General features: G+C 45.3%; 1 protein-coding gene across 6 annotated transcripts in view; it reads right to left on the bottom strand.

The window, feature by feature from the left end:
- LOC139407256 (utrophin) overlaps nucleotides 1–12,276 on the bottom strand; it is a 334,795-nt gene that overhangs the window by 31,082 nt on the left and 291,437 nt on the right. For all 6 annotated transcript variants that reach the window (XM_071150875.1, XM_071150879.1, XM_071150876.1 and 3 more), the window contains 4 exons: nucleotides 8,449–8,585; nucleotides 2,689–2,727; nucleotides 2,266–2,331; nucleotides 1,257–1,322 (listed from right to left, as the gene is read on the bottom strand). In XM_071150875.1, coding sequence (XP_071006976.1) covers nucleotides 1,257–1,322; nucleotides 2,266–2,331; nucleotides 2,689–2,727; nucleotides 8,449–8,585 — 308 coding nt within the window. The remainder of the gene's footprint in view (nucleotides 1–1,256; nucleotides 1,323–2,265; nucleotides 2,332–2,688; nucleotides 2,728–8,448; nucleotides 8,586–12,276) is intronic.

Below are 12,276 nucleotides of genomic sequence, written 5' to 3'. Positions count from 1 at the left end.
AGGTAGGAGGACAGAGGGGAAACAGTTACTAATGGTTACTGACAGGTAGGAGGACAGAGGGGAAACAGTTACTAATGGTTACTGACAGGTAGGAGGACAGAGGGGAAACAGTTACTAATGGTTACTGACGGGTAGGAGGACAGAGGGGAAACAGTTACTAATGGTTACTGACAGGTAGGTGGACAGAGGGGAAACAGTTACTAATGGTTACTGACAGGTAGGTGGACAGAGGGGAAACAGTTACTAATGGTTACTGATAGGTAAGTGGACAGAGGGGAAACAGTTACTAATGGTTACTGACAGGTAGGTGGACAAAGGGAAAACAGTTACTAATGGTTACTGACAGGTAGGAGGACAGAGGGGAAACAGTTACTAATGGTTACTGACAGGTAGGAGGACAGAGGGGAAACAGTTACTAATGGTTACTGACGGGTAGGAGGACAGAGGGGAAACAGTTACTAATGGTTACTGACAGGTAGGTGGACAGAGGGGAAACAGTTACTAATGGTTACTGACAGGTAGGTGGACAGAGGGGAAACAGTTACTAATGGTTACTGATAGGTAAGTGGACAGAGGGGAAACAGTTACTAATGGTTACTGACAGGTAGGTGGACAAAGGGAAAACAGTTACTAATGGTTACTGACAGGTAGGTGGACAGAGGGGAAACAGTTACTAATGGTTACTGACAGGTAGGTGGACAAAGGGGAAACAGTTACTAATGGTTACTGACAGGTAGGTGGACAGAGGGGAAACAGTTACTAATGGTTACTGACAGGTAGGAGGACAGAGTCTAATGGTTACTGACAGGTAGGAGGACAGAGTCTAATGGTTACTGACAGGTAGGAGGACAGAGGGGAAACAGTTACTAATGGTTACTGACAGGTAGGTGGACAGAGGGGAAACAGTTACTAATGGTTACTGACAGGTAGGTGGACAGAGGGGAAACAGTTACTAATGGTTACTGACAGATAGGTGGACAGAGGGGAAACAGTTACTAATGGTTACTGACAGGTAGGTGGACAGAGGGGAAACAGTTACTAATGGTTACTGACAGGTAGGTGGACAGAGGGGAAACAGTTACTAATGGTTACTGACAGGTAGGTGGACAGAGGGGAAACAGTTACTAATGGTTACTGACAGGTAGGAGGACAGAGGAGAAACATTTACTAATGGAAACAGTTACTAATGGTTACTGACAGGTAGGTGGACAGAGGGAAACAGTTACTAATGGCAACGGTTACTAATGGTTACTTACATGCTTCCTGTAGCTGAGCTGCTGTCAGTGGGCAGAGAACCGTTGGAGCGTTCCATCTGAGCCAGCCTGAGAAACACAGATACAGACATTAGCTGGATTAGTTCAGAAACGTTACCATGGGGGTCAACGCCTACCAAACACTGCTGGGTACAGAGACAACCCCTGTTGGCTAGTGCACCATTCTAGTTGAATGGATGAAATGTAACATAACATAAGGAGTGGACGGCAGACATCAGGCAGAGTTCAGCCCAACAGCTAGGGGATCAGCCATCGCAATATGGGACCCAGTTATGACATGAGATGGATTATGGTACAGTGCTGCACATGGCCGGGATGAGAGGTTCAGAGCCACACCGGTCAAATCCTATTGGGCCCGGCGGGAGTGTATGTGTGTGTTGTGACAGATCTATGCGGTTGGGATGGGGAACACAGTTGATTACTGGCCCTGGCCTTGGTGCTCACACACACACACACACACACACACACACACACACCCACCCACCCACACACACACACACACCCCCACCCACCCACCCACCCACCCACCCACCCACCCACCCACGGTAATTAGATTGGGCCAGCAGATGAAAGGCTCTATGTATTGAGCTGTGTAATAAAGAGGGAGCGAGGGGAGCCTCATAGCTCCTAGGGAGATGAAGACAAAGAGAACATGATCCCTACACTGGCCCAAGGCTGACATTGGGATAGCTTTGTTAATACAGAGTCTGTCTGGCTGGGACTGTGTGTGTGTGTGTGTATGTGTGTCAAGGCAGCTTGTTATCTGGTAACAGTCAGGGGCTGTAGTGATTCACCTGTGGGTTAATGGTTAATGAGAAGGAAAGATCCATGTCAGAATAGCATATGGAATGGTTGGCACTAAGGGGGCACAGTCAAATTGGCAGGGGAGGCGAGCCCTACTGTCTCTACCCTTAATGGACAATAGTCTGGCATAGACAGTCATTGGTATACCAAGTACCTGTAAGGTTTGTGTGATGGTAGTGTACAGTACCTGCTAGCATACTGCTCTATCCTGGAATGAGTGTCATCATGAGAGAACTGGGGTGACTGGGAAAGCCTGAAGAGAGGGAATGGAGGGGTGGAGATGGGTACAACATGAAACACAATAACAACCAAAAAGACTTCAATCAAATGAAACAATCAGCAGCTAGAAATCTAGGAGAATATAATCAACAAAGAACCAACAGAAGATTGTGCTGATCTAGGAAGCCGGCCAGGAGTTACGGAACTGCTAATGGGATGGAGAGGAGGTAAGGAGGAAGAGGAGGCTGTAAAGGGGAGGAAGAGTTTGGTAGGTTGGTTGGTCAATCGGGCAGACAGGCAACATGCGGTATGACGGCTTAGTGGGGGTGGTGAGTTGTGGATGCAGGGACAGGGAGGAGGGCAGACTGTTCAGGGGCATGCAGATACTCACTCATACTGCTCCGGACACATGCTGATGAGAGTGACGGGACTGTAAGAGAAACGAAGGGAGGGAGGGAGGGAGGTGAGGGAGGGGACAACAATCTTTAGGGCCACATCACATGAACAAGGTCAAGAACCAAATGCAACAGGAGGAGAGTACAGGTGGTAGGGTTCCAACCAATGATGTATATAAACCCTGGATTGCTATGTATTGGCCAGTGAGAAGCATGGTCGGCCATATTGGTACTCCCCAGTAGGATCAGTCCTCCATAGGAATGAATGGAATTCTACACTATTTCAAATATATGTTTCAAGGACAAAATTACATTGATTTATGATTTTTTTCCTGTAGTGAGGACAGTAACATTAGTCATTTCAAAAATATATACTTTAAGGAAAATGTTTTTCATATATTTGTTCATGTTTATTTTTATGTTTAGCTCACATAATATACCTTATGCAAGAAGGTGTCTGTAATAGAATGTCAAAACGAATGTAGACATTAATACATGTAGCTTCTACAGCTTCCAAAATATGTTTTACAAAGGTGGGAGGTACCAAGATGGAAGCATGGTGGCTTCAACACAGCGCCCCCTATCTGTCATCTACATATAAAGTCAGCAAAAAAAGAAACTTCCCTTTTTCAGGACCCTGTATTTCAAAGATAATTCGTAAAAATCCAAATAACTTCACAGATTTTCATTGTAAAGGGTTTAAACACTGTTTCCCTTGCTTGTTCAATGAAACATAAACAATTAATGAACATGTACCTGTGGAACGGTCGTTAAGACACTAACAGCTTAAAGACGGTAGGAAATTTAGGTCACAGTTATGAAAACTTAGAACACTAAAGAGGCCTTTCTACTGACTCTGAAAAACACCAAAAGAAAGATGCCCAGGGTCCATCTGCGTGAACGTGCTCATCTGCGTGAACATGCCTTAGGCATGCTGCAAGGAGGCATGAGGACTGCAGATGTGGCCAGGGCAATAAATTGCGGTGTCCGTACTGTGAGGTGCCTAAGACAGCGCTACAGGAAGACAGGACGGACAGCTGATCGTCCTCGCAGTGGCAGACCACGTGTAACAACACCTGCACAGGATTGGTACATCTGAACATCACACCTGCGGGACAGGTACAGGATGGCAACAACAACTGCCCGAGTAACACCAGGAATGCACAATCCCTCCATCAGTGCTCAGACCGTCCGCAATAGGCTGAGAGAGGCTGGACTGAGGGCTTGTAAGCCAGTTGTAACCGGCAACAACGTCACCTATGGGCACAAACCCACCGGCGCTGGACCAGACAGGACTGGCAAAAAGTGCTATTCTCTGAAAAGTTGCGGTTTTGTTTTACCAGGGGTGATGGTCGGATTCGCGTTTATTGTCGAAGGAATGAGTGTTACACCGAGGCCTGTACTCTGGAGCGGAATCGATTTGGAGGTGGAGGGTCCGTCATGGTCTGGGGCGGTGTGTCACAGCATCATCGGACTGAGATTGTTGTCATTGCAGGCAATCTCAACGCAGTGTGTTACAGGGAAGACATCCTCCTCCCTCATGTGGTACCCTTCCTGCAGGCTCATCCTGACATGACTCTCCAGCATGACAATGCCACCAGCCATACTGCTCGGTCTGTGAGTGATTTCCTGCAAGACAGGAATGTCAGTGTTCTGCCATTGCCAGCGAAGAGTCCGGATCTCAATCCCATTGAACACGTCTGGGACCTGTTGGATCGGAGGGTGAGGGCTAGGGCCATTCCCCCCAGAAATGTCCGGGAACTTGCAGGTGCCTTGGTGGAAGTGTGGGGTAACATCTCACAGCAAGAACTGGCAAATCTGGTGCAGTCCATGAAGAGGAGATGCACTGGAGTACTTAATGCAGCAGGTGGCTGTTACTTTGATTTTGACCACCCCTTTGTTCAGGGATACATTATTCAATTTCTGTTAGTCACATGTCTGTGGAACTTGTTCAGTTTATGTCTCAGTTGTTGAAACTTGTTATGTTCATACAAATATTTACACATGTTAATTTAGCTGAAAATAAAAGCAGTTGACAGTGAGAGGACATTTCTTTTTTTGCCTGAGTTTACATCCAAACCATTGGTTGCAACCAGCGGCTATGCTTAGAATAGCCAGAAGGGGGCGACAACAGGGGCAAGCAGTTGCACACAGGCAGAAGCCCACCCCAAATCCTAACCTTTACCATTATTCGGGAAAACTGGCCTTATTAGACCAGCATCTAGGAGCCCATCCAGATATAATCTCCCCTTTAGTCTTGGGGCTATGGTCCAATGGTTTCTAATGATTCAACTATTCATTTCCAAGTGATAATTGAGTCCCTATTTAAAGAATTTTAGTGGAATATTCCCAAGCAAGTCTCTGTCGCCCCAGGCCTGTACTTAGTGTAGTTGTTCAGTTTCTGCACTGATTACAAGGACATTCACCACTAATATTAGTCATACTTGACATTTGACAGCAAAACCAAAATGATCAAGAGATCATATTCAATCTGTCTTTCACTTATTACAGTGTAATTTCATGTGCAGTCTTCAAAATGAAAATCTATTTCTAAACATTCAGGGTTGTACTGCACAGGGTTGTACTGCACAGGGTTGTACTGCACAGGGTTGTACTGCACAGGGTTGTACTGCACAGGGTTGTACTGCACAGGGTTGTACTGCACAGGGTTGTACTGCACAGGGTTGTACTGCACAGGGTTGTACTGCACAGGGTTGTACTGCACAGGGTTGTACTGCACAGGGTTGTACTGCACAGCGCACACAGATGAAACACCTTGGGAAAGAAAAATGAATTTAATATAGTGAGAAAGAACGGTTGCTAAATATAGATGTGATAGGAAGAGAAGCGTCTTGTTATTTTGGAGATGGAGAGGATGTTTAGATAATTGCTTGGGTGCTCTGAAGGTTACTGGTGTTTTTGTTCGCAATGTGAAAGTGGAGACATTGAAACAAAGCGCTGCATCGTTGATAAGTGTCTCTCGCAGTGGGAAAGACCTTGGGAGCGTTTAGCTCTGAAAAATGTTGCTGTTGCGAGTGCAGTCAGAAAAGGTAGCAGGAGTAAGGTTCCTGGAGAGACAGTGATGTTGAGCCTAAAGAGTTGACTTTCCCCTGGGATGGCAGTGGGCCAAAGACAAGTCCAACTCCATCCTACCTCCCTGGGCCTGGCTAAACGGAGTAACCAGCCTTCAATAGGACTCATATTATCATGTCAACGTTATAGATTTTTTGCATTGTACAATAATCACATGACAAACAAAAAGCAAACATACCTCACATAATACATTTACTAGTCTATTTCTTACTAAATCACTTTTCTTTACAAAGTGTGTGGAGGGCATTTGTCTTTCAAACGGTGTCATAACTATTTTCTGGTACAGTTTTTCACACGTCTCTGCATTGAACTATGTTGCTGGCAGGCAGTGTGTGTCTGTGTGGGTATTATTGTATCAGGGGAAGGGGCTGACTGGGAGGTACAAAGACAACAGTAGAGCCAACGGTAATGGACCTTGGACAGACACTGAGAGACAGCGAAACGCAGAGTTTTAAAGTTAAGGGGAAGGATGGGCAATTTTGATTTGCAATGCCTTGATGAGATGACACTGTGTGCAGAGGGCAGAATAAATTCTGATCCAATAGAGAGATGTTGCTGGAGCGGAAACAACAACGAGAACAACGAACGTGGTACCTAGTTGTGTTGAGTAAAACGCTGCCCTCATCAGTATGGTTTACAGGATGTTGTATTGTGTCATACAGTATATTGTACCTTTTCACTGAATACCAATGAAACGATTAAATCCTGTACACACTTCTATGCCAGTGCACCTCAAAAGTCTTGAAGGACAAGCCGCCCTGACACTCTTTCCTCCCCTCCACTCCTCTATCAGGGGGCTTAAGAACACCTGTGCACTCTGACACCTTTTCATGCCTCCTGTCACAGAGACAGACAGACAGAGGTGGTGCAGGGAAACATCGCCATATGTTCGGAGGAGAATATCATTAGCCCTCGCTCGCTACCACATCCTCCGCTAGGGCTTTCCACTCAGTTTGACAGAAGTGTGTGTGTGAATGTCTCTTCAGAATGTGTCTATATCTGTGCTGTGTTATTGACTCCACCCAAATCAAATCAAATCAATGAGATAAAGATGGAGAGAGAAAGAGAGAGTGAAAGAGGAAGTCTGAGTTAATGTGTTTTAAGACGAGTCCCCAAAAGCACAAACTCCAACCCACACAACACCTAAACTCATCGGTCTCCCTGCTAGAGTTAAAGCAGTGTACAGTGTTATCCTGAACTCTTCCAAATACGGTGGTGAACAGCACATAACACACCAAGCTAGGAGGCTCAGACACGTCTTTCACATTAACACGTGTCTCTGTGTCGAATCACAAATCCTGTTTGGCGTGTAATGAAGGAAGAAGAGTTAGGAGGGAGTTGACAGTGGGCGGGGTTCTGTGTTCTATAGGTTGGGAAAACGTATGAGGAAGCAGAATAACCGTGACCAGACACACACAGAGAGAGAGAGAGAGAGAGAGAGAGAGAGAGAGAGAGAGAGAGACAGAGAAAGCAAGAGAGAGGGAGACAGAGAGAGAGGGGGCACAAGAGAGTGAGAGATCAAATCAAATTGTATTTGTCACACACTCTGAATACAACAGGTGTGGCTTTTTTTCTCCCTCCCTTCCTCTCTCAGAGATGGCCTGATTCACTATCTCCACACACTGAATGTCAGAGTGTTTCTGTGTGTGTGTATGTTTGTGTGTGTGTGCATGTGTGTGTCATTGTGTGGGCTTAAAAGTAAGAATTGCAGACTCAGTGCAATACGTTTCTGCTGTAAAACTGCCTGTATTGTACCAGACTTCCAGCAGTTTGTGGATGGTAGAGAAGTCAGGCTGGAGAAGAAAAGTGGAAAATGAATGTCATGGAATAGTCATATTTCTCCAAGTCTCCATTTCATAACAGCTTTTTAAGGAATCTCTCTACCATTTCCCACCTTTAAAAGGGATGTGTCAGGGAGACACTGCTGCAGGGATAGTGGGAGGAAAGTGGAGCGGAGAGAGCAGAGGAATGAAGAGGGTGGGCCAGTCTATCTGAGGAGTGGACATCTGAACTGTGTGTGTGTGTGTGTAACTTCTTTGGGGTAAGGTAAGGTTGTAATTCACAGTTTGTTTTTAATATTCACTTGTGCAACTCAAGTAAAAGTAGAAGGGGAGAGAGAGAGAGAGAGAGAGAGAGAGAGAGAGAGAGAGAGAGAGAGAGAGAGAGAGAGAGAGAGAGAAATAAATAAATAGAGAGGGAGCGAGAGGGAGGGAGAAAGAGAGAAGGAGGGATGCACAAACATGGAAAGATACTGAGACAGAAGATATAGCAAAAAGCAGAGGGTGGGATATTGAGATGTGGAGAGAGAGGGAGACATGTTCTAGGGAGCTGTTAGTATACAGAGACAGAGAAGGTTCAGATCATAGAAGGGGACATAACTCACACCTCAAGAGGGGGGCACTCACCACCCTCCACTAGCATCTGCATAATCTGTAACACTAGTTAAACACCATTACTGAGGATTTGTGTGTGTCCGAGCAGGCGACTGGTGAAAAATCGAGACGGACTCACTCCAGAGCAGAGCAGCAGCTCTGTGCAACACAGGAGATAAATGGCCTGAGTCTTCCAGGGGGTATAACAGTCTACAGACAGGGAGAGGAAATTAGTGTTGACAGAGGGCTCACCCAGGTAACACAACGACCCCCTTCCTCCCAGGTACCTACGTCTCCATATTGTCTCCTTCTAGAAACGTCTGGACCGGTAAGTAGCCCAGCCGGGGGTGCTTGGCAAAGTACTTCTTGGAGCGGAACTTGTTTTTCAGCACCTTGGTGAAATCACGCATGTCCTCACCCGAAGTAGTCTGGAAGAGTGAGAAAGGGATGAGACATTTTGTAAGAAGGAGTTCATTAGTTCATTAGAAAACGCATCTTCTAAGAAAGTGGCGGATTCTGCTTTGCCAGTGAAAGTCCTATTATCACAGTGCCCTGACCTAAAGAGGGCCACTTCCTAGGATTCCGGGAACAGCTAGGGAGATTCAACTTCCACAAACACACTCCTAAGCAGGGGAACACACATAAACACACTGTGACGCAAAGGAACACACAGTCTATTGAGTTCATATGGCTTTTAGCTAATATGTAGAACACAACACATCCTGAGAGAGAGAGAGAGGGAGAGAGAGAGAGAGAGAGAGAGAAGAGAGAGAGAGAGAGAGAGAGAGAGAGAGAGAGAGAGAGAGAGAGAGAGAGAGAGAGAGAGAGAGAGAGAGAGAGAGAGAGAGAGAGAGAGAGAGAGAGAGAGAGAGAGAGAGAGAGAGAGAGAGAGAGAGAGAGAGAGAGAGAGAGAGAGAGAGAGAGACAGAGACAGAGACAGAGAGACAGAGAGAGATAGATTTAGAGTTAGATAAACTTCAATTTTTTTGTCAGGAACATACACAGGATGCTGATTTTGGTCGGAATTACGGAATCACCTGAAAGGTTTACAACTACCAAGGATTATTATTCTATACAGCAAATTCTCTGGAAAACAACAGAAACCTGAAAACACCAATCAACCTGGAACTGAGTGAGTAATGTTTAGTCTGAAACTATATTTTATTTCCAAAAGCCAAGAAGAAAAATACACTACATTACTTGGTAAGGACTGAATGCTAACATAAGGTTGTCAAACAGTCTACTCCAACCAAATGGAGAGGCCTTAGAAGCTGCCTCCCGCTGTCTCCCGGTAATTCAAATACAGTACCCTGTGTATGTAAAGAATGATAAGGCAAGAATAGATTACAAAATAAAGCTCCTTATGGAAAATCAAGAGACACTTTTTGGGAACATCAGCAACCTTATCCTCCACACAAACCATGCCCTGGCAGCACACTACCCCTTTGTTAAGAGAGGGGGTGTTAACGTCTTGGTGACAGGGGGGCAGTATTGAGTAGCTTGGATGAATAAGGTGCCCAGAGTAAACTGCCTGCTACTCTGTCCCAGATACTAATATATGCATATTATTAGTATTATTGAATAGAAAAAACTCTGAAGTTTCTAAAACTGTTTGAATGATGTCTGTGAGTATAACAAAACTCATATGGCAGGCGAAAACCTGAGAAAAATCCAACCAGGAAGTGGGAAATCTGAGGTTTGTAGTTTCATTTAAGTGATTGCCTATCCAATATGCTGTGTCTATGGGGCCAGATTGCACTTCCTAATGCTTCCAGCAGATGTCAACAGTCTTTAGAAAGTTGTTTGAGGCTTCAATTGTGGAAGGGGGTCGAATAAGAGCTGTTTCAACAAGTGGACTAGGCTGTGGCCAAACAGTTGTTTACTACGCGGTCGTACTACGCGCCGTACCTTCTTTTTCCTCTGTAATGAATACGCTATTGTCCGGTTGGAATATTATTGAAAATGTATTATAAAAAGACCCTAAGGATTGATTGTAAACATCGTTTGACATGTTTATACAAACTGTAATGGAACTCTTTTGACTTTTCATCTGGATTTTGCACTCGCGCATTGTGCCTTTGGAATAGTGAACTAAACGCGCGAAGGTATTTGGACATAAATATGGACGTAATCGAACAAAACAAACATTTCTTGTGGAAGTGGGAATCCTGGGAGTGCATTCCGACAAAGTCAGAAAAGGTAAGTAAAGATTTATAATGCTATTTCTAACTTTTGTTGACTCCACAACTTGGTGGGTAACTGTATGGCTTACTTTTGTGGCTGAACGCTGTTCTCAGGTGATTGAATATTGTGCTTTTGCCGTAAAGCTTTTTTGAAATCTGACACAGCGGTTGCATTAAGAGCAAGTTCATCTTTAATTCTATGTAAAACATGTATCTTTCATCAAAGTTTCTGATTAGTGTTTCTGTTATTTGATGTGGCTCTCTGCAATTTCCCCAGATGTTTTGGAGGCATTTCTGAACATGGCGCCAATGTAAACTGAGGTTTTTGGATATAAATATGAACTTGATCGAACAAAACATACATGTATTGTGTAACATTGAGTCCTGGGAGTGTCATCTGATGAAGATCGTCAAAGGTTAGTGATTAATTTTAGCTATACTTCTGATTTTTGTGACACCTCTCTTTGGTTGGAAAATGTCTGAATGCTTTCTGTGACTAGTTGCTGACCTGATATGTTCTGCTTTCGCCGAAAATCCTTTTTGAAATCGGACACTGTGGTTGGATTAACGAGAAGTGTATCTTTAAAATGGTGTAAAATACTTGTATGGTTCAGGAATTTTAATTGTGAGATTTCTGTTGTTTTGAATTTGGCGCCCTGCAATTTCACTGGCTGTTGGCGAGGTGGGACGCTAGCGTCCCGAACGATCCCAGACACGTTAACAAGGGGTGGAAACTCAGGATACTTGACAATGAGGACTTTGAGTCAGCTAATATAAATCTCTATAAGTCTGGAACAGTAATGGTACAGGGCAACCCTAAACAGTTTCAGCTGGACTTTCACCTAATCAAAAAATTATCCCAGCAGGAGAAGTTCTCCCTTGAGAAAGATAACTCCACCCGAGCGGGTCAGACCAGACCTCTTCATTATATAACCCCACAGACGAGCCACCCCCAGCGGAAAGTCAACCTCCCAGCACAGAGTACTACCCTCTCATTGAAATGAAGGATACATTTACCCAGCTGGAGGTAAGGCAGGTGGAGCTGGAACAGCAGGTGATTACACTTCAGTCAGCATAGACCCAGACAACAGTCCAGCACAACAACACTCTCTTAACCAGACCCGGAGTGCTGGAGTTGGAGAGAGACATATCTGCACTCTGGACAGTGGTGAGACAACTTCAACGGGAGAAAGAGCAGGAGCAGGAGAAGAACAGAGCACTAGAGGAGAGGATCAGACTGCTGGAGTAGAGGTTGAGGGGGATGGCGTGTGACAGAGAACAACCCACTAGAGAGGTGGCCACCCCCACAGAGAAGCAAGCAGAAGAGCCCACCTCAGCACCCGACAAAAGTCTCGACACCACAGCAGAACAGTCCACACCAGACCCTGACCATAGCGTCGACATCACAGCAGAACAGACAAATGAAGAACCCCAAGCCCAGAGGCTCTCACCCCCTCTGAGCACCCCCCTGTCTGCCACCCTGATAGCCCTTCTGACAACCCCCCCACACCCACTGAGGACATATACAAGACACAAATTGTTCTCCTTATGGACTCAAATGGGAAATATATACAAGAAAAAAAAAATCCCCTAAACTCTGGTGTCCAAACACCCAGCGCACCCTAGACCTTCTGTCTGAGGACCAACTAGGTTCACCTAGCCACATAATAATACACACAGGCACAAACGACCTGAGAACACAGCAGGAAAGGGTGGCCACAGCACTGAAGGGAGTGATTGAAAAAGCTTCTTCTACTTTCCCCAACGCACAAGTGGTTATCTCCACCCTGCTACCACGAAAATACTTCCACCCTGCTACAATACAGCGGGTAAACGCAAGTATTTCCTGTGACTGTGCCTCAAAAACAAATGTTTTCCTGGCCCATCACTCCACCCTGGACTTGAACAGCCTCTAAGACCAGGTCCACCTCTACAA

This window comes from Oncorhynchus clarkii, chromosome 4 (genome assembly GCF_045791955.1).
Source record: "Oncorhynchus clarkii lewisi isolate Uvic-CL-2024 chromosome 4, UVic_Ocla_1.0, whole genome shotgun sequence".
In the NCBI taxonomy this organism is placed as follows: domain Eukaryota; kingdom Metazoa; phylum Chordata; class Actinopteri; order Salmoniformes; family Salmonidae; genus Oncorhynchus; species Oncorhynchus clarkii.
This window is presented reverse-complemented; position numbering and strand designations above follow the sequence as displayed.